Below are 25,236 nucleotides of genomic sequence, written 5' to 3'. Positions count from 1 at the left end.
TTAAACTCTTATCCCTCTCTCCTTAAGAGAACCCTTCATCTCTTGACTAAATTCCCCATGGTTAATGGGACAACAACTGAATGCCTATGCTTACCTCCTGATGTCTGTCCTTGACACTTGAGCGAAGTGGCTGTGGACTGTCCCACTGTTTCCCTGACTGCGCGGTACCTCTTTAATCCGTTGTCCGAAGGGCAGTCGTACCTCGTGTCCCAGTTCGGGCGCCACTTGACCCGTCCAGCAGGTCCAGTTATTCGAGGGTCTCAAGGGGACCTCCTCCTAAGAACCAAGTTGGGGGTAGAGAGAGAAGAGGGCCTTGTGCGGATAATGACATGGAAACCGTTCTGGAATGCATCAAAGCCCCAAATGTATTAGCCAGGCCAGAGGTTTAAATGCACAAGCAAAAGGGGAAGTACAAATACTTATCAGTGGGAGGGGTAGGACAATACAAGCAAAAGGAGAAGTACTCATGGCGGGGGCAATAGAAATTCTTTGTTTTGGCAGCTACACAGGGAAGCAGGAACTTGGTGGTATCAGGGTGTGGTCAGGACATCGGCGATGACTTAGGGCTGGAACATCCTGTGGTTGTTCTCAGAATCCATGTGTCGGTGGCCCGCTTTTGACCCTTTTCTTCTCGGGGGGGGGGGGGAGTCTCGGGGGGGGGGAGAGGCCCAATTTAGAGATCAGGACAATAGTGTTGTTTTAATAGTCCCAACAAACAGCCAAGGGCACTGTTGCCTAGTTCCATCTTTATGTTCAAAGTAGTATCACAAAAGCCAGCGACTGTTTGTTTGTTTTTATTTGTTTTTGTTTTTAACTGTGCTTTTTTCAAAGTTAAACAGGCAAAGGAAACAAGACTATGATGAGACCATGATCATCGCCTACTACCCTTTCCCTTCTTGGAGGGACTTTAAGTGACTTTAATTCTTGGAGGGACAGGTGTGGTATAGTAGTTTTCCCACATCCTATATCCACAGAGAACATGTTCCAAGGCTCCCCGTGAACCCCCGAAACCCTAGAGAGCATCATTCTTATGTAAGCTCCATGTCTTCTGACACGTGCACATGTGTGATAGAGTTTAATCTGTAAACTAGGCGTAACAAGAGAAGAGCAACCGTAAAGGAGTCAGAGATTGCTCGGTGGGTGACGGCGCTTGCCATGAGAGCCTGGTGACCTGAGTTTCATCCCTGGGACCCACGTCAAGGTGAAAGGGGAGACGCGACTCCATAAAACTATCCTCTGATCTCCACAATGTACTGTGGCACCATGAACCCCTTCATTCATATCACCCCCCCCCACACACACACACACCAAACAAATGAACAAACAAACACAATGAGATTAGTGATACAAATATAAGTCTGAGCAATTTCAACAAATGTTTTTTTGTTTTTTGCTTTTCTTAAGGGGAGAATTTTACGTTTTTATTTAGGGAGGCACTGTACTGCATACAGCTTAATGTTGATCTGCCTGAATTGCCACCATCTTACGCTCTGAGGCCACTACTAAGTAAAATAAAGGTTGTCTGGACACGTGGATCCCAATTGCACAGCAGTTGATTTGATGAGACAGTTACTAAGTGATGGCTGGGCAGTAGTGCACACAGCAGGGATCCCTTCCCTCCCTCCCTCCCTCCCTCCCTCCCTCCCTCCCTCCCTCCCTCCCTCCCTCCCTCCCTCCCTCCCTCCCTCCCTCCCTCCCTTCCTATTGAGATAGGATCTCACTGTGTAGCTGGAACTCTCAGAGCTCTGCTTGCCTCTGATTCCTGAGTGCTGGGATTAGAGACATCAGCCTCCATACCTGGCTACAGGTTCCTTTCTTGATACTGCCCAGGCTGTCCCTGCCTCTCTTGATCACAGCAGACTGTTGTTGTATCCAGGCCATCACAACTTTGTGTTAAGGCTGAAGTCGGATGTCCTTATCAGGGCATCAACACTCAGTCAAGGCAAATCAGCAACTGCTCATCTCCTTGTATCTGGCTCTCTTCAGTCCAGTGTCCTTGAGTTCTCCACGCGTATTTGTTTCTTCTGACTCATGATAGCCAGGTCCAAGGTTTTTTTCTTTTTAATATTTAAAATATTTTTAAGTTTATTTATTTATGTGTATGAGTGTTTTGCCTGCACACATGCATGTGTGTCACACGCATTCACGGGTGCTCCTGGAGGTCAGTAGAGGGTGTTAGATCCCCTGGAACTGGAGTTATAGAAAGTGATAAACCAGCATGTGGATGCTGGGAATCAACCCCAGGTCTCCCGCAGGAGCAGCAATTGATCTTAGCTGCTAAGCCACATGTCCAGCCCTAAAATAATTTCTAATTGATGCAATCATTATGCGTAAGGTGGCAGTTAATTTTCATTGTCAGTTTGATGGGATTTAGAATCACCCAGGAGACACATCTCTAGGCACATCTGAGCAGTTTCCCGAGTGGTCTACTTGAGGAGCTATGACTCACTCTGAGAGTGGCCAGCACCATCTCAAGGACTGAGACCCTAGACTGAGTGAAGTGGGAAGAAGGAGGAGGTCCCCTGAGCATCAGTGCCTGCCTTTCTCTGTTGCCTGACTGACTGTGGATGTGAGCAGCCTCTCAGGCTCTGACTGCCTTGCCTGTCCACTGTGAGTGAAAACAAGCCCTTCTCTCCTTACACTGCTTCTCATGTATTTTGTCACAGTGACAAGAACAGTAATGAACACCCATAATTTGGGGGAAACAATGGACTGTTTTATTGTGTGTGTTAAGTTTTATTTTCATTTGTATACGAGTGTGTAGATGTCTACAGAAGCTGGAGGAGAGTATCAGACCCTCTGCAACTGAAGGTACAGGCAGCTGTGGATCTCCTGACGTGGGTCTGGGAACCAAACTTGTCCCCCGGGAGAGCAACAAGTGCTCTTTACTGCTGAGCCAGCGCCCCAGCCCAACAACGTACTCTCCCCATACATAAGTACATCATGTGATAATCACATGAGATAACTTCCCACACATAAATATATCATGTGATAATCACAGGAGATAACTTCCCACGCATAAAAAGATCATGTGATAATCACAGAAGACAATGAGCATCCATTTCCTCAGATGCTTATCATTTATTGGTTGTGAGGACCTGGTAAATCCTTTCTTCTAATCAGTTTGGAACGTATAATAAATAAGCCTGATACGGTGGCTCATCTCTAGAATCCTAGTACAGGAAGATCACCATGAACTTAGGGTAACCTGGATAGTGAGTTCTAGGTCTGCCTAGGGTTGGGTTTCACCCCAAGACCCTGTCTCTAAAATCCAAAACACATTCCTCCCACTTCCTAACTATAGCTGTGGTCTCGCATACTGAAATTTGCCTTCCTACTTACCTGTAACGTGGTACCGACTGACCCCTTCTCTCAGTCCCTGTGACTAATAACCACACTTCTATTCTTCATGACAACTACTATTTTAGAGTCCACACCCTACCAGATCATGCACATTTTGCCTTTCCGTGTCTTCTGGCTTATTGCACACAACATAATGTCTTCCGAGATGATTCCTGTTGTCAGAAATGATACAATTGTGTCTTTTTTTTTTTATGTCTGGATAGTATTGACTGGCAATTAGGTTGTGGTAAATTAGTTGTGCAGTCCAGGGGCTCGAATAGTGACTAATCCACCGTAGTTTGAGCTAGCTCGGAAAATTAGCCTAGGTCTCAAGGAGGGGACTAACAGCATTGTGTGAAGCCTTGCTCTAGGTGCTGTCCACTCTGGTTTCTCCCATGGACTGGAAGTGGTTCTCCTTTTGCAAGGGTAGCAGGAGCGTTTGCCAGTCTGGAGAATGGAGAGGGAGGAGCATTTGTCAGTCTGGAGGATGGGGAGGGAGGAGCATTTGTCAGTCTGGAGGATGGGGAGGGAGGGGCATTTGTCAGTCTGGAGGATGGGGAGGGAGGAGCATTTGTCAGTCTGGAGGATGGGGAGGGAGGAGCATTTGTCAGTCTGGAGGATGGGGTGGGCCCTAATGGTTCAAGGCTGCCAGGTCTATGCACCCAAATATCCTCATCTTCGGTCTCTGAATCTCACCACTATCACAGCAGGAGGCTCTTGACCTTGATATACAAGACCTGCCAGTCAGGCTGTCCTGCAGTACTTCTTGAACTCTTCAAGGCTGCTGCTTACACCCTAGGACTGCTTTTCCAGCAGACTCTGCCCTGTGGCTATAAAGGATAGGAGCCTATTTAAAACGTACCTAGGAAAGTGTATCACTCCTACAGTGCCTTAGGCTGTCTGCTTAACCTAAGCCCATCTGTTCTCTCTCTCTCTCTCTCTCTCTCTCTCTCTCTCTCTCTCTCTCTCTCTCCTTGTCCTCTTCCTCTTCTTATCATTATTACTTTGTATGTATGCCACCTGTGCTGATGCCCACGGAGGCCAGCAGGGGGCGTCGGATCTGGCTGGTGCTGGAGGAAGAGAGAAGTAGACCCTCTTCCCCCTGAGCCATCGTCACAATCTTTTCTCATCCTGTTTCCTTGGGGTGCTGATGGGGCTCGAAACAGGGTTTCTCTGAGTAGCTCTGGCTGTCCTGGAGCAAGCTCTGTAGACCAGGCTGGCCTTGAACTCAGAGATTCATCTGTGTTCTTTTTTTCTTCAAGACATCTAGCATCTAGGAAGAAGACTCCCCAGTGTCATAGTTTTCACACTTGCCACTTTTCATTCTTGACATCACACATGGGACCTTTTTTGTTTGTTTCTTTTTTAAGTCTTGCTCTGTTGCCCAGGCTGCCCTGGATCTCACAGCAGTGTGTTAGCCTTGGCCTCCTGGATGATGAGAAGGTGGATGTGGACCACCATGCCCAGGGTTGTCTGAGAAAAACACCTTAGCAGCTTACCTCATGGCCACCACGGAAGCGTCTGGTAGCTGTTAGGAACCCCCAGGAACTGCTGCTTCAAGGGAAGAAATGCTTGCAGTTGGTTATCTTAAACGTAATCCTGTACATTCTTATTCAGAGACTGCTCAGGGGATGTCAGCGCTCACATTTCCAGCTTTAGAACAAGGATTTCCTTCCCCACCCCTCTCTATCTCCGTCTGTCTGTCTCTGTCCCTTCCTTCTCCATGTCCCCCTCTCTCAGTACAGTATCTTGCTGTGTAGCCCAGTCTGGTCTGGAACTCATGTGCTCCCTGACCACATTAGGAATGCTGGGGTTAGATGCACGTGTGGCTGACTTAGTCATTTTACACAAGCTTCCAAGTCGATCAATGAGGATTTTCTAAAACTACAATTGTAAAATATTAGTATACTGTGTGACAGTGGCTCTGTCTATTGCAGTTGTTCCCATGGGGGAATGCCCCCGTCTTTGTGTCACAAGACTCCCTTCAGACTGCTTCCTAGAGCTTTCTTGATCACAGGTTCTAGCGTCTTCCTTGTTTTCTATCCCCAGTAGGCATGCAGACTTCCTGCTCACCAAGGAAACCACAAAAGTCACCGAAGCTCCAGAGGCAAATGTGATTAGGGATCAAAGTTGTCCCTAGAGGTCCTTAGAGCTCCTTAGATGGAACCACGCTAGGTGTCCTTGTAAAGACATAATATTAGGTTAATAAAAACAAGAAGGCGTGTCACAGGTCACAGCTCATAATTCTTTCTTGTTTTCTTTTTGAGACCAAGTTTTACACATTCCAGGCTAACACTGATCTTCCTGCCTCTACCTCCCAAATATGGAAATTACAGATATGGACCACCACACCTCCCTGGGACTCATATGTCTAAACCAGACAAATTTTTCTTTCACCTAACTTCTTCAATTTGTGTTTCTTTATTCATTAACTTACTTATTGCTCAAGTCTATGTATATGCACATATAGAATAGTTTAAAATATCAAGCTCAATAACTTAATAATCAAGTCCAATAACTTACTGTAGTCTATCATTGTACATATGTACAGTTTCATACTAGTAATGATAATTGTCAATGATCGTTAACAATATAATCCACAGATATAATTCAAGAATCTTTGATGTTTCATCTTTGTTTGGGTCACAGGGTCTCTTCTCTGTAATCCAGGCTGTCCTAGAACACATAGAAACCTGTCCCCCACCAACCTATCTCAGCATGTAAAGAGCTAGGGTTACAGGCTGAATCATCACATTGGGCTAAAATATTTTTGTAATACTATTTTTGTCTAGTAATATATCTTATTAGAGGAACAAGCAAACCACTGAATTTTTTTTTAAGATTTATTTATTTTATACATGTGAGTACACTGTTGTTTCCCCCAGACACACCAGAAGAGGGCATCAGATCCCTTTACAGATAGTTATGAGCCACCATGTGGTTGCTGGGAATTGAACCCAGGACCTCTGGAAGAGCAGTCAGTGCTCTTAACCACTGAGCCATCTCTGTTGAGCAAGCTCAGCCACTCACTTAGGTTTTTAAAAAAAGATATAACTTATTATATTTTAAACAGTTCTCTCTCTCTCTCTCTCTCTCTCTCTCTCTCTCTCTCTCTGTGTGTGTGTGTGTGGGGGGGTCCTCTGGAGTTACAGGAGGTTGTGAGCCATGACATGTGTGCTAGAAATCAAACTTAGGTTCTCTGGAAGAACAATGCTTGCTCTTAACCTCTGAGCTGTCTCTCCAGCCAGCGTTTTCATTATTTTTAATTGTGTGTGTGTGTGTGTGTGTGTGTGTGTGTGTGTGTGTGTGTGAGCATGTGCATGCCTGTGAGTGCAGGTGCCTGTGGAAGGAGCTTAGGACACTCCTGGGCTAGAGATGTAAGTCTTCCAGTGTGGGTGCTGAGAACTGAGCTTGGGCCATCTGCAAGAGCATAGATGCTCTCTCTAGTGCTTCTCTGGGTTTTTAAAGTCCTCAGACTGGTTCCATTCTGTGGTGAAGCTATCACCTTGATATTCTTGCCATTTGCTCTTAACTTTGAGGGACTGCTGTCTTCCCTTCTCAGCTTAGTTTTTTTCTTACAGCTATAGAAGCTTTTTACATATGCACAAGCCCAGTGGGAGGAACAGAGCACACTCAATGATACTTGGGCTTTGTTCTCATATGCTGACCCCTCCCTTCTCTATGGAACTCCAACTTTTCCCTCTGAATGTTCAAATTTGAAACAGTCAAAACCAACTGGCAACAGACTAACGAAAAAGGCCATACAAGGTTAATTAACTGTAATTTTATTTGACATGGGAGCCTTTAGGTCGAAGACCCAAAGACCCAGGTAATATCCATTTTTCATCTTAGGTTGGATGGAGCATGGGCAGACTTGTAGATCAGAGTGAGCAGAGAGGGTAGGAGCTCGTGCAGAACATGGAGGGCAGGTGCCCAGCAAGGCCACATGTGTCACACTCTTTTGGCTCTTCAGTCACAGCATTTTTTTCTTCCTGATTGTGGGGGACAGGGTCACTTCTGGAATGTGAGTCTTACAACTTAAAATCAAATAAGTTGTGTTACCTAACTAGCTTATTTAAAATTAAAAAAAAAAACAGTGTGTGTGTGTGCATTGGAGTGTGAGAGTGTGTGTGTGTGCGTGTGTGAGTGTGTGTGTGCTTGCCTGTGTGCCTGTGCATGAGAGAGTGTGTGTGTGTGTGTGTGAGTGTGTGTGCATGCCTGTATGCCTGTGCATGAGAGAGAGTGTGTGTGTGTGTGCTTATCTGTGTATGAGCTTTTGTGTGTGTGTGCATGTGTGTGTGCATGTGCACTTGTGTGTTCATATTAGCATGAATATAGGATATAAGGTGGCATGTTTGTAGAAGTCAGACAGCTTTTAGGATTAGCATTTGGGACCTTAGGATCAAGCTCGGGTCTTCAGGCTTGGCAGCAAGCCCCTTTACCCTCAGAACCATTTCAACGGCTCCTAATTACTAGCAGGCTTGGAGGTCATTCATGATTGGCAGCTTGTAGAACCTAGAATAGACACTGTAAGACTCGGGAGGCTGAGACAAATCATCTCTGAGTTTGAGGGCAGCCTGATCTTCAAAGTGAGTTTCAGGACAGCCAGTGCTACAAAGAGAAAACTAGTTTCAAAAAAACCAACCTAACTAAAACCAACCAAACAGAAACACTGCTCGAGGAAAGAATGGACCCTGAGTCACACCTCTGTCCTCGGGTGGAGAGGTGACATTTTGAGCCCACTGGAGGGTCACTAATACAAAATTATCTAAATGTTACAAGATCATCATCTAGACACTGGTTTCCGAGAGCTGACAATGGGCATCAGTGCTTCCTTCCATAAAGATCAATCAAACGAGCCCATCAATCACTTGGACAGGAATAAGCACGGCAGGAAAAGCCATCTGTTCTTAAAAATTGATAAATTCCACAAAGCCAGTGCCACTCCTGCCCTGAGGCCCCCTCTCCTCTGCAGTCATCTACTGACCACACTGTGTCTGTCCTGTCTGAATTCCTTTGATGGATATCATGAAGACCAGAAAACCAGAGACAGCCCTGATGGTGGTTGATCGGGAGTTTATTTATGGTCAGTTCCTATTCAGAAAGACAGAGGGAATGTAGCTATTTTGGGGATTGGTTGGCTTCAGGGAGCATTCTGGTTTCTATGATTTGCTTTGGGAAAGAGAAATCTAGACTTTTCTGGGCTGTGTCAGCAGAGACTGGTGGGTCAGAGGCATCGAGGGCCAAAGAAAACTTTTCTCCTGGGGCTGCTTCTGTATTAGCTTATTTTTCCTTATTGCTGTGACAAAATGCACATCAGAGGCAACTTACAGAAAGCATTTCTTTGGCTCATGATTTAAGAGAACGTAGTCATCATGGAGGCATTCCTGCGGTCAGAGTCATGTGACTGGGACTCGCCACACTTCTTTTTCTCTCTTTTGTTTTGGGTTTGTGGGAACCTGTCCTGCGAGGAGGATGCCAGCCACAATCTGGGTATGTTGTCCATCTCATTTAAAATTCTCTGGAAATTCTCTCACAGACACACTGAGAGCTGTGTCTCCCAGGTGGCTCTAAATCCAGTCAGCTTGACAATGAAGCTCAGACATCTTGTTTTGGTGTGCAGTTTAATAAAAGTGTTGGGCAGTCTTTCATATCATTACAATTCATTAATCAATTTTTTGAAACTATACATGAATGTCTCAAATCCCTAGCCTTTCTTATTAAATGGCAGATGACTCTCCGGGCTACAGAATGAACCCTGTCTCAAACAAACAAGCAAAACAAAACATCCAAGTAAACATCAAAATGAAGTGGACTGAGTTAAATTAAGGCTAGTTAGAAAAAAAAAATAGTGGCTGGAGAGATGGTCTGGATCCCAGTATCTAAATGGCAACGCATAACCTTATAAGTCAATCTTGGGAAAAACAACAATTAGAAAGGGGTTACTTAAGATAGATGCAAAACTCTCAGGAACTAGCCCTTTCTCCAGGGTGCTTCCTCTTCTTTGGGGCTGGCTCCGGAGAGCACAAAGGGGCTTTGCTCTTCCAAAAGGGGACAAACTCTCGGTGTACTTGAAGGCAGCAGAGGAGGAGAACAGAGGGTGTGTCTGTGATGGGAGGAGTCTTGTGGTCCCAGATATGTTCTCTTTTCTAAAATCCCTAGAATGCCAGCCAGGGAAAGTCTGGTGTATTGGAGATCAAGATCATCCTGGGGTAGCCTGGGCTACATGTGGACACATGGCCACACCTCAAGCAAAGAAGGAAGAGATGTGTATGGGGTACAGTCTTTGGTCTTTAAGCCCCTACTATCATACTATTAATTTACAAAAGATATTGTGTTTGTGTGTGTGTACACAGAAGCAAGCTCTGGTTTGTGTCACTGGTGTGCTTCAGGAGGCTGGAGGGGGCTGTGGGGTCAACTCAGGTCATCAGGCCTGAGCACCAAGCGACTGTATTTGTTGAGTCATCTCCCCAGGCCAGCTTATAGACTCCGTATCTAAGATCTTTCATTATTTACAGCCCAGGAGCAGGAGGAAACCCTTCTGCACTCATTACATCACTGGCCACATCTCCAGAGATGTGTGGCTTTGATTCCTAAAGAAGAACTTAGCCTCAACGGAAAGACTGCTCAACAAGACAAGATCGAATACACTTGAGGTAAAGGGACGAGAGTGTGTGTGTGAGAGAGAGAGAGAGATGGGGATATTATGGATATTTTGAAAACAGCTTTAAGCTAAATTTATTTTGTTCTACAAACCTTACCCTCTATGTTATCCTTGATTGTTTAATAAAGATGACCTTAGCCTGGGTTGGGCAGAGGAGAGGGAGGCATATGGAAAGTTCTCGGGCTGGGGGGTCTGAGGCACTAGGAAGAAGAAGGAAGTTGGCATGGGGTAGTGTAGATCTTGAGCACATGGCCAAAAGACCTAGCCTGATGGAGTAGGAGTGGCCCAGGCAGGATGTGGCCAGTGATATCTCAGGCAAGTACACAAAATAGCATAGAGGGTTGGTACCTGCCCAGCTCTAGTGCTTTCAAGCTTATTATAAATCTAACGCTTTCTTTGTCTTTCATTTGGGAACTAGATGGCTGAAGTGGGGTAGAACCCCCACTAGGTATTTAAAGGCAACGGCCCCCAGGGTAATAATTCCACAACAGCCTCCACCTTTAAGTTTCTTCTGTTGGATATTTTGTCACAGCAACAAACAAGCAAACAACTACAACAGTGGACACTGACCACATCACGTGAGCTCTCAAAGACTAGTGGAGTCCAAAGAGATGGTGTGTCAGGCTGCAGAAGCAATTGCTACTTGCTGTGGATTTGATCCGTAGACTTCTGAGCTCCATCCAACTCTTAGGTTCCTGTATTTTTAAAACCACACCTGTACATAAATTCCTGTCACCAGGGCTGATACTGAACCTGGGTGGAAATGAGGTAGGGTGGCTGTGTAGGGTGAGAGACTGAGTCACTTTCTAGTTAGGCTTCCTTCTTACAGTCTGATGTTAAACAAAACACTAAATTCATGGGCTGTTGGGTGGAGGCAGGGTGAAAGAGCCACTCTGAGACAGCCCTGTGGAAGGACACTCCACTGCAGTTTGCTACAGGGCCAACACACCTAGCTGTTCTCAGGCACTGGAAGGGGCCCATAAAGTTCTCAAGTAGGACACCCCAAAGAACGCCCCGAAACGTAACGCCCAGAATACAGGCCTTTCTGCTGCAACGTGGAGGCTTCAGTCTGAAACTGCCAGCCTGGACTCACTGAGAACTCATGGGCTCACTCGGTAGGCAGACATCTTAAGTATTACAGTACCTGAAATTCTGTTTCCTCGACTCGGGGATTTTATTTCCTTCCTCTCCTGGAGAGAGGTATAGAAATGTGAATGCACAGAAGACACCGCAGTAACTGGGTGAGACCACGTAGATGAACCCAGCATGGCCACTCTATTCAGTTCTTGGCCTCTGACTCTCAGCCTCCCTCTTCCTCCCTTTGTATGGAGCAGGATCGTGCTGGAAAGAGCTGCCCACTGCAGTGTTACACAGAGAAGTTATCATCTCCAGCTCCCTATACAGGAAGGGGGGTGGGGAGATTAGAGGAATCATTTTCTATGGCCTGCCTTGGGGGAGAAGAAGTTTGGCTTCTAGGATTCATCTTGGGAAAGAACAAAGACAAGAGGCAGGTTATGGTAGGGAGATCAGAGACACCCTGGTTCTGAGGCTGCTTCTAAAGACCTCCAGTGTCTGTGCACTCAAGAACTCCACCTGTCAAAGCACCACAGTTTGGAAATTCATTTTCTGACCTCCGACCACATCAAAGTAGGACAGGAACCTAATCTTTTGGGGAGGTTGGGGGTTGTTTGCTTGCTTTTTGCCTTGTTTTGTTTTTACACGGCCCCACTATGATATCCCCAGCTGGCCTCAGCCTCCACTCCCACATCCCCAGTTCAGAGTTTAAAGGCATGAACCTCCTTCGCCTGGGGATTTAACCCAGGGCTTTGTGCTTGCTAGATAAGCATTCTCACCAGCCGAGCTACATCTCTAGCCTCAAAGCTACCTAGTCTTAAGTTGTAACTTAAATAAAAGTTTGAAGGAGGAAATGGGTAACTAATTAGTTTAAAAATGGGATAAAAAAATAACTTCTGTAATGTGTGTGCATGTGTGTGTGTGTGTGTGTGTGTGAGCACACGTGCTCGGGTGCGTGGATCTCAGTTGGACTGGATGGATCTCTCCTTAATCGTCTTGTTATTCTCACAGAGATGTCCCAGCTAGAGGCTTGTTAAGATGCTTTTGTTTAAATCTCGGGGCCTAGAAATCACTTAAGAGTCTGGGTAGATCCAGGTGTGTATAAATCTGAGCTGATGCATCTTTGTGCTTTATTAAAGGACACTCTGAGAACAGGAACCTGTTTGTCCTCTCCAGCTGTGCTACTCCGGGTCTGACTCAAGTGCCCTATAAGAAGTGAATAAGCCACAGGCCAAGGCTGTCTTCCAAGTTCCTGATGCAAGACTGATTTCTCAGGTTCCTTGACATTTGCATTTAACCCCCAAATGTCCTTTACTGAGCTGCTTTTTGGGGTTCTCTCCATCTCCCTGCTGTTATTTGTTATGGTCTTTTCTTTCCGTTTTCAGGTCTCTTCCCTGGTACTGATTCCTGCCTGCTTCTCTCTCTTTAGCCCCAGCATTTCTGCTGGTCCTTGGCCTTCAGAAGACTTTCACCAGAGGCAGGAATTGCTTCTAGGGACAGGTTTGTTTGGTTTTTTTTTTGGAATAATTTAAAAAATGATTTATTTATTTTTATTTCATATGCATTGGTGTCTGTCTCTGTGAGGGTGTCAGATCCTCTAGAACTGAAGTTGCAGTTGTGAACTTCCACATAGGTGCTGGGAATTGAACCCTGGTCCTCTGGAAGAGCAGCCAGTGCTCTTAACCACTGAACCATTTCTCCAGCTCCTTAGGGACAGCTTTATTTTAGACACAGTGGCAAGCTCCTAAGCCAGGAGGACAACCTCGGCTCAGGGACAAAGCCTTAGTCTCTAGCAGGACAAAGCCTGGGATCTTTCTGTCTTATGAAGGGTTCAAGCTTCCTTTATTTATTTAGTTTGCTTATTTGAGACAAGTCTCACCATGCTGCTCTAACATGGCCAGGAACTCACTAGGTAGCCCAGGCTGGCCTCACACTCACAATGCCCTTGATTCAGTCTCTCAGGCACTGGGATTAGCGCTGCTTGCTGTCATACTGTTTGAAGCCTGTATTCTTCAACCGTGAGACATTCTTGACACAACAGAATGCAAGCTTCTCCAGGACACCAGCAGGAGCTGGGATGACATGACCCAAAGAGGCCTCCAAGGCCCTAAGATGTAGAAACCCCAGACAGGAGCCCAGACCCCTGACCGACAGGGAAAAACAGAGCCTAGTGTCACCTGCCCTGCCCCCCTACTTTGTGACTTAACTAGCAATGCATTTGTATTCTCTAAAATCCCTGTACTACGGAGGTTGTTTGTTACGGCAATTGCTTTCCCCTGGTTGACTCACCCACTAAAATTGGAAATGGCTGATGAAAGTACGCTGTTTGACCTTGAAGAATAGACAGAAGAGTGCACGCAATTTCCTCATAATGTAACCTAGGAGGAGGGAGCCAGTGTTCTCCACTTTCCACTGTACCTCAGGACTTTGATGTTCTCACAGCACTAACCCCGATGTGGTGTGGATCTGTGAGAGATACCAGAAGCCTTCTGAGAGGAGGCAGAGAGCCTGGCAGCCCCAGCCTACCGAGAGCAATGGGTGGCAGCTGCTGGTGGACTCCATGGTGCTGGATCCCAGAGGAAGCCAGGAAACCCACTAGGAGGCTGGTCAGGACCAACAGAAGTGTCTATGGTATCCACAGAATAAGAAGCATTTGAGAGCATGACTTGACCTTCCTTTGATTAAGGGCAGGACACTCGAGGTTTAAATTGATGCCAGCCAGGTGCGTCACAAAGACAGCAAGAAGTGACACTTGTGGGTTCCTGTAAAATAATTGAATTGTTCCTTTCCCTGTCTAGCTTACAAATGAATGAGACTCAGATTATGATTTATTTATTTAGCTTTTGTGCAATTACTGGGGGATTACCCCTCGTCTAATGCTCTAAGTGCTAGAATGGCTGCTTCCCAGGGGAGCTCCCCAAGTACTTTGTGTTTGTGTCTTCGTGGGTTATTCTTGTTCCACCAGCCTGTCCCCTGGGGTTCTTTCACTCCGCATGTGCTCCTGGTCCATCCTGTCTTGTGTCTTGGGCCACAGAGTTTAGCATTTGAATACAAAGTAGCACCAGACCAACCTCCCACAGGTTCCTTCTGTAAGTGATGGAGATGCCCGCCCACTTGGGGATCAATGCGGCTTCAGTTGTGATTTCTAGAACAATATTTTCTATTCAGAGAAGGCACTGTCAGGCGTGACAGGCTGTTCCAGGTCACCTCTCCAGTCACCTTTCTTTGACTTTACTTGGAGGCAAGCCAAGTTTGGAAGCCAGGGAGTCCTGGGGAATCTGTACTTTCTATAATGATTTCAGTGGGTGTTTTGGCATCCAAGATATTCAGTCTACTGCTAACTGGAGAGAAGCTCACAGGTGCTCTCTGTGGCAGAGGTGAGCATCCTGAATTCCTTCCGTGACTGCTTTGAGGTGTTTGCTTGTTTGTTTCCTTTAAATTGAGAGGGAGCAGAGGCAGGAGGGTTGACCCATTGTTCCTCAACCTCAGTGAATTCCAAGCTAGCCCGGATTAGAATTAGACTGTTCCCCCCTGAAGACTCCTCCTCCCCAAAAGAAATACTAAAATAAATTGGGCGGGGGAAGGAAGGCAGGTTAAGTTTGAGAGATCTGATTCTGAGCTGTAGCTCTTAGGCTCAAGTGGGGAAATGGACAAGAAGGAGACACCTGAGGGGGACAAGGCACAGAAGCTGGATAAAAGCCAGGGAGCATGGATTCTTGGTATCTGCTTCCCACTGGAAATCCATCTGCAAAGCTGGGCTTCTGAAGAGGAGAGGAGAGATGTCACACAGGTTAAGGGGTATCTGTTAGGTGTGTATATGTGTGTAGGTGTGCATGGGGCACTTAGAATACCCATACCATTTAAAGCAGAGTTCTAAACTTATAATGTTGTCTGTGGTATATACATGTGCGTGTACATATGTGTGACTACACACGTGGAGTCTAGAGCTTGTCTTGGGGAGTCTTCCTCTATGACTCTCTACCTTTTTAATTTTTTTATTTTTAATTTTTTTTGAGACATGGTCTTAGTTTGCATCTTATTGGTGTGACCAATGTGTGTCAGTTTTATCATGGAGGGAAGTCAGGGCAGGAATTCAAGGCAGGAACCTGGAGACAGAAACTGAAGGAGAAGCCAGGGAAGAGCACTGCTTACTGGCTTGCTCCCCAGGGCTCACTTAGCCGGCTTTATCAGACAACCCAGGGTCACGTGGCCAGGAGTGGCACCACCCACAACAAGCTCTCATACCAGTCATCATTCAAGAAAATGCTCTGTAGGCTTGCACAGAGGCCAGCCTGATGATAGAGACGTCTTCTCAATTGAGGCTCCTCTTCCCAGACGACTTGAGCTCTCTCAAGCTGATAAAAAAACCAACGAGCACTCTTCACTGAATCTGAAACTCAATGTTTCTGCTAGTCTGGCTGGACACAGAACCCCAAATTCTGCTGTCCCCCAACCAAGCGCTGGGACTTCAGGAGCGTGCAGTCATGCCCAACTGTTATAGGGTGTTGAGGATCTGACCTGAAGTTGTCACACTTGTTCAACAAGCACTTCACCACCCAACCATCTCCCTGGATCCTATTTACAAAAAAAAAAAAAAAAAACAAACAAAAAACCCAAAAAAACCCAACCAACCAACCAACCAACCAAAAAACCCTGGGTTGTGTAAACCCTCTTTACACAACCCAGGCTGGCACACTGAACTAGATCTCCAAACTGCCACCGCCTCCTGAGTACTGACTTTACAGGTGTGTCACCATGCCCAGTTGCAAAGTTTTCAAACTGTAACGTGCACTATTTCATGTCATTTGTATTACACGCACAGGGACATCCTTTTATCTTTTCACTATGGAAAGTGCACGGGCTTTTCTCCTTTCTCTGCCCTGTGTAACCTGGCTGTTCTGGTCACCTCCCTGTCCCGGATGTTCAAGCTCCTGACCTTCTATATACTTCCCATACTCCAGGGCTATTGACGCTGATATCCATCTTCACATCTCTGACTGTGTTCTAATGACTAAATCTGATACCAGGCAAGCAGCTACCTGCTTGTTGTGACTTGTTTCTTTCCTTGGATGACCTACATTGGCATAAAATATGGCTTTTAAGCATATGCAGAGAAACTGGAAAACAGTGAACCATCTCAATGATTACAGAGCACTGAAAGTATTAGCACACAAGGGGCCAGTGACATGGCTTAGTGGTGCCTGGGTCAGCACTGACCACCTGAGTTCAGTTCCCAACACTCACACAGTAGAAAGAGAGCGTGGGTTTTCAAAAGTATGCATATACGCAGACTCACAGATATACATACACAAGATACATACATGTACACATACAAGACAAATGTTAAAGAAGAATTAGCACTTAAGTCATTAAGCCATTAAAATGAACACCATCGTTAATATTAATCATGATGTAGGTTGGCTCACTCCTTTTATTTAAAAAGTTTTATTTATTTCCATGTGCATGGGTGTTTTGCCTGCATGCTTATCTATGGGCCATGTGTGTTTCTGGTGCCCAAGGAAGCCAGAGAGGGCATTGATGGAGTTAACAGAAGGTTGTGAGCTGCCGTGTGGGTGCTGGGAATTGAACTTGGGGACTCTGGAAGAGCAGCCAGTGCTTTTAACCACCGAGCCATCTCTCTAGCCCCCAAATTTACAATTTTATTACTTAGTAAATTAAAAATCAAAACATTAATTAGCCACGCGCTATGGTACATGTCTATGGTACAGAGGCAGGCAGGCAGACCTCTGGGAGTTCCAGGACAGCCTGGTTTACATAGTGTGACTCTGTCTCAAATAACAACAACAAGACATCAACCAGAAGGACACTCGGTTACTGGTGAAGCATTAGTTGTTGGTGCTAAGTGTTTTGCACGTTTACGTTTGACTCTCAGAACAACTCTTGTGGAACAGAAGTGGTTTATCAGCATTAAGCAGACGGTGGGGAGACATGACTAGATAACTGAGACGCTCCGGGGTCAAGCTAATGCTCTCAAGTATTCCTGCACTAAAATGCCGATCTCTTGATCTCTTGGTGCCTGTGAGTGAGAAACCAGTCAGCTCCTGTTTGCTGGATCTTGCAAGCCAGGAGCAGCAGCAGGTAGAGTGTAAATACTTCCCTGGAAAGAGCTGAGATCAGGAAGCCCAGGTCTGTGCCGCAGCATACCTCAGTCACAGGAGCCGTGTGCTTTAAAAGGATGGTGTCGCTTAATTCTCTAAGCAACAAGGCAATAGCATCATTTTCATTTCAAGAGGGCCAGTCAGGTGTGGTGTTGCATGTCTGTAATTCCAGCACTTACACAGCGAAGGCCGGGGGATTAGGAACTCCAGGCCAGTTTCAACTACATAGCCAATTCAATGCCAGTCTATATATACTACATGATCTCAATATATAAATAAATAAACAAATAAACCAATAAATGAGTAAACAAACTAATGAATAAATCTCTCTCTCTCTCTCTCTCTCTCTCTCTCTCTCTGTGTGTGTGTGTGTGTGTGTGTGTGTGTGTGTGTGTGTGTGTGTGAACAGGGTCTCACTATGTAGTCCTGGCTGGCTTGTAACTCTATGTAGACCAGGTTGGCCTCAAACTCAGAGAGGCAAACTTAACCACACCGAGCCATAGATAAGTAAGTTAAACAAGCAAACAAACAAATCTGGTGCTTGGAAGTGGAAGCAGAAGGATCAGGAGTTCAAGGTCACCCTCACCTACAAAGCCAGTTTCCATTGAGACTCCTGGCTCCAAAACAGATGGACAGACTGACTGACAGACAGGACAGACAAACAAACAAGGCCGAGTCTCAGTGACTTGCCAAGATGGCTCAGGTAGTAAATAGCGCAGGCAGGCTTCAAATCTAGTTTGTCAATTCCAAACCCACGCGAACTTCACAGCCCGCGCCTTCCTAAGTATTTACAACCTCATTCTAGGCTCTTCATACACAGATGGGGAGAGATGACTCCCCTTACCGGCTGCTGAGGCACAAGCGACTCAACCTTGGCTCCGCGCCGCACCAGTGACCTGCCACAGTGGGCGCCTCCTCCTAGCTGGGCTCCGGGCAGGTCACACCTTTCCCGCTCGCAGCCCCACGCGCGGTTCGCAGCGAACTACACTTCCCGGCAGGACGCGGCGCGCGCACGCGCACGGGGGCCTCCGCCATGGCGACAGTGCTGTCCAGGGCTCTCAAGCTCCCGGGTAAGGAGTCTGCAGCCCCGCGACCACGCTGTGGAGACCTGGCCTGGGGAGATGAGCGAGGCGAGGCGTGGCGCGGCGGGGCCTGGCTGTTAGCTGGGAAGGCTGCAGCGTCCGGGGGGAGAGGAAGGGGACTCCCGGGTGTGAGTCGGGGACCGGGGACGCTCGGGGACACTTGGGGACTCTCGGGGACTCCCGGGGCAGACATTGCTGGAGGCGCGCGGGGCCGGGTCGAAACTGGAGGGGCGCGACGGTGACTGTCAGGTCAGAGCGCGTGTCGTCGCAGTCTCCAAGGGAAGGCCAGCCATTGGAGCATCCTTCCCTAAGCGCCGGGACTAGCTGCTGCTATCTGGGGCTGGACCAGAGGGGGAGCCGGGGGCTGCAGGACTGTAAGTGAGTGGCCTGGGTGGAACAGCATCCACTTACTGACAGCAGCCTTGCCGCTGTGAGCTAGCCCAGACAGGTGTTCTCCTTCCTCCAGTGTGCAGGAGGAAAGAAGAAAGATTAGGAAAATGGCTAATTGAATCACACGGGATCACACAGCAGGACACTGTGCTGTTTGAATTGCACTGTTTTAACCAAAGTGTATTTATTCTGTCGTTGGCAAAATTTAAACATTTAGGGCTTTCGAAAAATCTGTGGCTCCACTTAAAAAAATTAAACACTAAGTTATAAGCTTATTGGCTGATCACATAAGACAGGAAGCAGTTATTTTTCTCTGCCAGGTTAGAAAGGCTCTCTCTGATAGTCAGCCTGAGGCCCTAGGAGGGCTGCAGGGACCTTGTTCTCAAAGAGTTTCTAGTCTGCTACCTTGAAACCGGCCTTGTGTCTTAGATAACAAGAGACTCCATGTCTTTAGATCTTTCTCCTCTTCGCTGGCTGCTTAGAACTCTGGAAAGAACAGTGATAAGATCTGTCTTGGAGTGTACACAATACTGAAATTAAGAGACAGGCTTGTTTTCTCTGCAGGATACATTGACTTTGACGAAAGTACCCCGGGTTTGGAATGCTATCTTCTCAAAGGCATTTTCAGCCTTTTTTGTTTGTTTGTTTGTTTGTTTGTTTTTAGAGTCCTTGTTTTAGTTCAGCATAGATGATTGCTACTCTCTGAGAATAAAACAGAAAGGGAATGTACCTCGGGGTGCAGGCTTACTTAGCACCCATAGAGCCAATCCCCCCCCAACCCCCCAAGCACTGAAAAGAAGAGGTAGTTATAGTCAAGTGGAGGTGGAACAAGAGATAATGCCGGGCGAATACGAGAAAAACACAATCCTTTTGTATACTCTTCAAAATAATCATTAAAAAAAAAAATAACGGGAGAATAGCTTGCCTGAGCTCTTTTGTGTCTTCATTCTGAGAATGTGCTGCACACAGAATACTCCTTGGTGTGTTGGGTTACAGTTATCTCATCAGCTGACAGTCTGGGGTGATGGATTCTTGTGTTTGGAAGGCAGTTTGGCCCTAAGGGATGAGCGATGATCAATACTAAGGCCTACATACCGTATCTATATTCCCTGTAAGTGATGTGGATTTTCTTCTTTCTTTTGGCTTGTTTTTCTCCTGGTCTCTCCTTGGCCCTTTCCCTTCACTACCCAAAATATAGTTTGTAGCTTTTGCATTAGGTAGAAGTTGCTTTCTCAAAGCTGCTTTTGGATACCGTGTAATTGGGACGATGAGACTGTAGTCCCGGCTGTGTTACCTTAGTTAACTCTCTTACTACTTTCCTGTGTGAAGGGAGCAAAGGGAATGGTGGCTGAGAGCAGGAGAGGGGCTCTGGATTTGACTGGATCCGTTTTGATTTGACTTCTGTGCTGAGGAGCCCCTCCAGGGCCTTGCATTGCTGGGCATGGAAGCAACCAGCTGAGTGGCATCCCCAGCCATGCCCCAGACTAAATGCTTTCTTCACTTGCTTAGCTGCTTTATCTCTTTAAGCGTTCGTTTCCTCATCTGCCATAGTAGTGTTGTTCTAGAACATTCTCTACGTGCCACACACTGCTTTGCATATCTATCTCACAGGGTTATTTGGAGTGGTACAGGAGATCGTCGTCCTTAGGAATTTAATTAGCTTCTGACACATTAGCTGCAGTTTTGGTCGTTAGTAGCGCATGGGGGTGGCACACGACCGAAGGGTCTATCCAGCAGATCCAGGGACAAAGCTCTGCTGGGGATGCGTTTCATAATCTAAAACCTGTTCACTGAGCTCAGGTTGGAAGGCTGTTTGGCTCCCAGGCCTGGCACGAGGTTAATAAGTAACAGAGGGACAATGTGGCATTTATAAAGCTGGTAGGGCAGCTTATCTTTCAGGTATATGTTTTCTTAGTTTTAAAGTTTGAAGGTCAAACACTGAAGGGACTGTTAAAGCACAATGTTATTGTTGTGGTTTGCTTTATGGCATGTGGCTTAGAGAGTCTGTGCCCCTAGATAAACTAACCTAGATTGGGGGGTTATTTACTTTAGTATAGGTACATATCCCATCGCACGTGTGGGTTACCGTATATGCTGTGGTGCTGGGTGTCACAGGGTAGCACACATTTCAGTGTATCTCCCTAAGGACATTTGGGCACAGCACAGCTGCTTCCCTTCATAGGCATGCTTCCTCCGCACCATGCAGGGACACTTGAGTCACTATCTCAGCCTCCTAGGAGAAAAAGCAGGCTCCAGAAAGCTTTTATATCTATGTATTACGAAACCAGTGTCTTCTCCTATATTCTTTGTAGACATAAAAAAGGTAATTACATAAATGTGTGTGAGAGTGTGTATGTGAGCATGTGCTCGTACATGTGCCCGTGTGTGTGCGAGCATCTGTATGGGCATGCTCATGTGTTTGCAAGGGGCCCCTGGTGGCTGGAGGCATAGCATCCCCTCTGGAGCTAGAGGTACAGGAGCTTGCTTCACATCAGTGCGAGGGATTCAGTGCTCAGTGGGTAAGAGCAGTCACTGTACACGCCTGAGGAACTATGCTTGAATTCCTCCTGGCACTCGCATAAAAAGCTGGCCATGACCACACGTGTTCCTGGTAACCCCGGTGCTGCAGCGGGTAGAAACGGGAAGATTGCTGGTACTTGCTAGCTTCTAACCTAGTTTAGGTTCAGTGTGAGATCTTTCTCCAAGAATAGAAAGTGGAGAACAATACAACAGGATTCCTGGCATCCTCTTCTGGTATGTGTACACACATCAGCGTATATATATTATACATATACTACACACCTACCATTCTCATATCATACTACACATACAAAGACACACACATACACTATACATACATATACACCATCTATATACATGCACATACATACACACTGCACATACATATATACCATGTATATACATACCATACATACATATACACACACTGCACATATATATCATTATGTGTGTGCGTGTATATATGTATATACATATATATATACACGCACACACACAGCACATGCCATACATACACATACGCACATACCATGTACATGTGTACCACAATTACAACACACACACACTTATATATACATTACACATCGCATGTGCATACTACACACACACACACACACACACACACACCGCCTGTGCTCACTGGAAGCAGCAGACTCAGACTGAGTCTGGGTCCTAGACTGTGAAGCACAGGTTCATGTCTGACCTGAGTATGGCCTAAGGCTAGTCAGGGACTTGTTGTTCTGCCTGTTTCTGTTATCTTTCTGTGGATAGAAAAAACCTTGGCCTAGTCAGAATTTGCAGCCTGTAGTAACTAAGATGTTTGTTTTCATACTCTCTGTGTTAGTGTAAATGCAAATATTTATGCTCCGAAGGTTGGTCTGGATCTATCCCAATCTTCTGGGATCTTTAAAGGCAGCAGCCAATGGTGGCTCTATGTTCTGGGGTAGCCTGGAAAACAGACAGTGAGATGGCTCAGTGGGTGCCAATCTTGACAATCCCCAGGACCTTGCAACTTATCCTCTGCCTTCCACATGTGTGCCACACATGCATGTCCCTTGCCACCATCACATACTTTCACATTTCATACTTCAGAGGCCCTGAACTTTATACTGTAAGTTCTTCCCCTGAGGACTTTGTAGTCCTATAACTCTCTTCCCACTATCCATGTAGCCCAGGCTGGTCTGGAACTCACCATACAGCAGAGATCGATTGTAAAGGCCTGATTCCCTGCCTCCACCTCCTAAGTGTTGTGATCATAGGCATGTGCTACCACAAGTAGGGGAAATTAGCCAAGTAAAAGGCTTTAAAATACATTTGTTCTTGTGTGTGTGTGTGTGTGTGTGTGCGTGCATGCACATGTGTGATGGTGGCAAGGGACATGCATGTGTGGCACACATGTGGAAGGCAGAGGATAACTTGCAAGGTCCTGGGGATTGTCAAGATTGGCACCCACTGAGCCATCTCACTGTCTGTTTTCCAGGCTATCCTTAAAATCTTGAACCTACTGAATTCTGTTCTTCACTGCAGCAGCTGCTAGTTTGCCTTCAGTCATGGTTAGGACTTGACTCCCCCTAAGCCCGAGGGCATGGTCTTCCTTTGCTCTTCCTGAAGTCTTACGGTTTTATGAGAATGCTCAGTGATGGTTATTCTGCACCGGGTTCTCTTTGGTCCCTGTGCTCCATTTATGCTGCAGTGAGGTTTGCCTATCACAGGCGCTCTCTGTCTCCTTTTGCATCTCCTCTAAGTACCAGGTCCATTTTCTTTCCTCTTCAGTTGTACATATCTCTGCATTGGTCAGTTTCTTGTTATTTTGTTCGGTTTGAGGTTCTTAAAAATTTTAAAAAAATCACGTGTATATGTGTGTGTGTGTGTGTTTACATATGTGAGTGCAGTGTCTGTAGAAGCCAGAAGAGGGTGCCAGACCCCGGAGTTACAAGCAGTTGTCAACTGCCTAAAACACATGGCAGCTGAGCTCCTGTTCCCTGGGAGAGGCATGTGTGTGTGCTTAACTGTTGAGACATGTTTCCTGCCCTGGATTGAGTGTTTTGAGACAGGGTCTTTTTTGAAAGCCAGAGTTGGTCTGAAATTCACTAAACAGCCTAAACTGGCCCAGGCAGCCCCCTACCCAACCCCCTGCCTGCCTGAGCCCCCTGAGTTCTGGAGCACAGGCATGAGGGAGGAGGGAGGCAACTGCCTTGCTTTGAACTTACTTGCTCTTTAGCTATGTGGGCCAATTTTCCAAATGCTTCAGCCTCAGTTTCCTCCTCCGGAAAGTGGGAGGCATTTCTGCCTGAAAGCTGCTACATAGTTTCCTGAGGGGAGATATTCAAAGTGCCCAGAAGGAATGGCCAGCTTTGTTAGCCATTTAATTTAGGTAGGTTTACAGTAGTCATTATCTATGTCAGCTTTCAGAAATATCTATTCTTTTTTGATGATTCTGTGATTTTTGTTGTTGTTGACTTTTTTTTTTTTGACACAGAGTCCTAACCATGTAGCCTTTAAATTTATGATTCTCTTGCCTCAGCCTACTGAGTATGGAGACTGGGGGTGCCAGACAGTAAGAATGTCTTTTCTAAATTTGCTTTGTTGTTTTTTTTCCCCATTGTTTTCCTGACTCCTAATAGTTGACTTTTCATCTCCTGAGTTGTGGTTGCTTCTTAGAAGTAGCACATCTCTTTACCACTCCTCATTTCAGAAAAGACGGTATTCAATGTTTTGGAATTTCCTGGGAAATAAAGTGCTCAATATTTCTCTCACCTGACTGGGGTGGGGTTGGTGTGCCCTCCTCCGGAAGCTGCGCTGAGGGTGGAACCCAGGACCTCAGGCATGCTGGGCAAGGGCTGAGCTATGTCCCTACTCGCTCCTCCTCCACTGAAGTTTTCTTTTTCTCAGTTTGCTCGCTGTATTGTGCTGTAGCCTCTCTTGAGCTGTTTGTAAAACTCTTCAGTGGCGTGAATGCTAATGCTGGCTCCTTTCTCCAGGCTGCTTCTGTTTGGATGGGGTAACTGTGTTACTTTGGGTTCCTGGCTGAGTTTGCCAAGGCAGGGAGCTGGGGCAGTTGGAAGCTAGGATTTAAGCAGCCCAGATCCCTTTCCCAGCAATGCACTTCCTCTGCTGTCTGTGTCCAGGCCGGCAGAATGCAGGGCTTAGAGTTGTGCTGAGAGAGCATTTTTGTGCTGGTTGTAAATCTCTTACCTAAGAACTTCACACTTAACCTTTGTTGCTTGAGTTGTGAAAGTAGGTCTGGGCTCTTTTTTGTTTCCTTTACTCTGTTTTTGTTTTGATTTTAAGACTTAAGTGTCACTATGTAGACCTGGCTAGCCTTTTCTCAGAGAGATCCACTGTCCCTGTCCCCACTGTCATTCCTCCTGAATACTGGGTTTAAAGGTGTACACAGGCTTGCCTGACATCCTTTATTTCTAAGACATGTTTTCCCTGTAGAGCTTGGGCTGGCCTTTAATGTAGCCCAGGTTGGCCTGGAACTTGTGGCAATCCTTGACTCTGCCTCTCACACCCAGGTGTTTGTTTTGTTTTGTTTTTGAGACAGGATCTTATGTAGCCCTGGCTGGCCTGCGACTCATTTCCAGATGAGGGCTCTGATCCTCCTGCTTCGGCTTTAAGTGTGAGGACTGCGGGTGGGCGTGTACCAGTTGCCCAGCTTATGCTTCAGTTGCTACCAATTCTAGGACAGCCTTAAGTTTTCCAACCAAGGTTATGGTTGTGTTGCGAAGCTTAGCGGTATTTTGTATGGAATCCTCTGAGTTATTTTCTGGGTTCTGGCTCCCAGCTGGTCTCTGCCAAAGCAGTCAGCCTCTTCAGGACTGACAAGCCTGTAGCTACTCTAACCACTGGGCAGCTTCAGTCTTGTAGAGATCATCTCCCGCACTTTTTTGTTTTTTGTTTTTTGTTTTTGTGCCTCTGCTTTTTGTCACATTCTGTGAGACAGGGATCATAGGTGTTCCTGTGACCCTAGACTTTATTTTTCTCAGGGATGAAATTATTGGTTGGTTTACACATTCATGAGACAAGGAAGGGTCTTATCAGT

At 46.3% G+C, this 25,236-nt stretch overlaps 1 protein-coding gene and 1 pseudogene across 2 annotated transcripts in view; one reads left to right on the top strand and one right to left on the bottom strand.

Annotated features, from left to right (window-relative positions):
• Positions 1-18,234, bottom strand: part of LOC110295827 (KH homology domain-containing protein 4-like) — a 28,101-nt pseudogene extending 9,867 nt beyond the window's left edge.
• The window catches only part of Fam234b (family with sequence similarity 234 member B), a 37,516-nt gene continuing 30,418 nt past the window's right edge, over positions 18,139-25,236 (top strand). For both annotated transcript variants that reach the window (XM_021165155.3, XM_021165154.3), the window contains exon 1: positions 18,139-18,269. In XM_021165155.3, the coding sequence (XP_021020814.1) occupies positions 18,233-18,269 (37 nt within the window). In that variant the 5' untranslated portion in view covers positions 18,139-18,232. The remainder of the gene's footprint in view (positions 18,270-25,236) is intronic.

This window comes from Mus caroli, unplaced genomic scaffold (assembly GCF_978045245.1).
Source record: "Mus caroli unplaced genomic scaffold, Mus_caroli_1 scaffold_7, whole genome shotgun sequence".
NCBI classification, from domain to species: domain Eukaryota; kingdom Metazoa; phylum Chordata; class Mammalia; order Rodentia; family Muridae; genus Mus; species Mus caroli.
The sequence above is the reverse complement of the archived record's forward strand: the minus strand, read 5'-3'. Positions and strand labels throughout refer to the sequence as shown.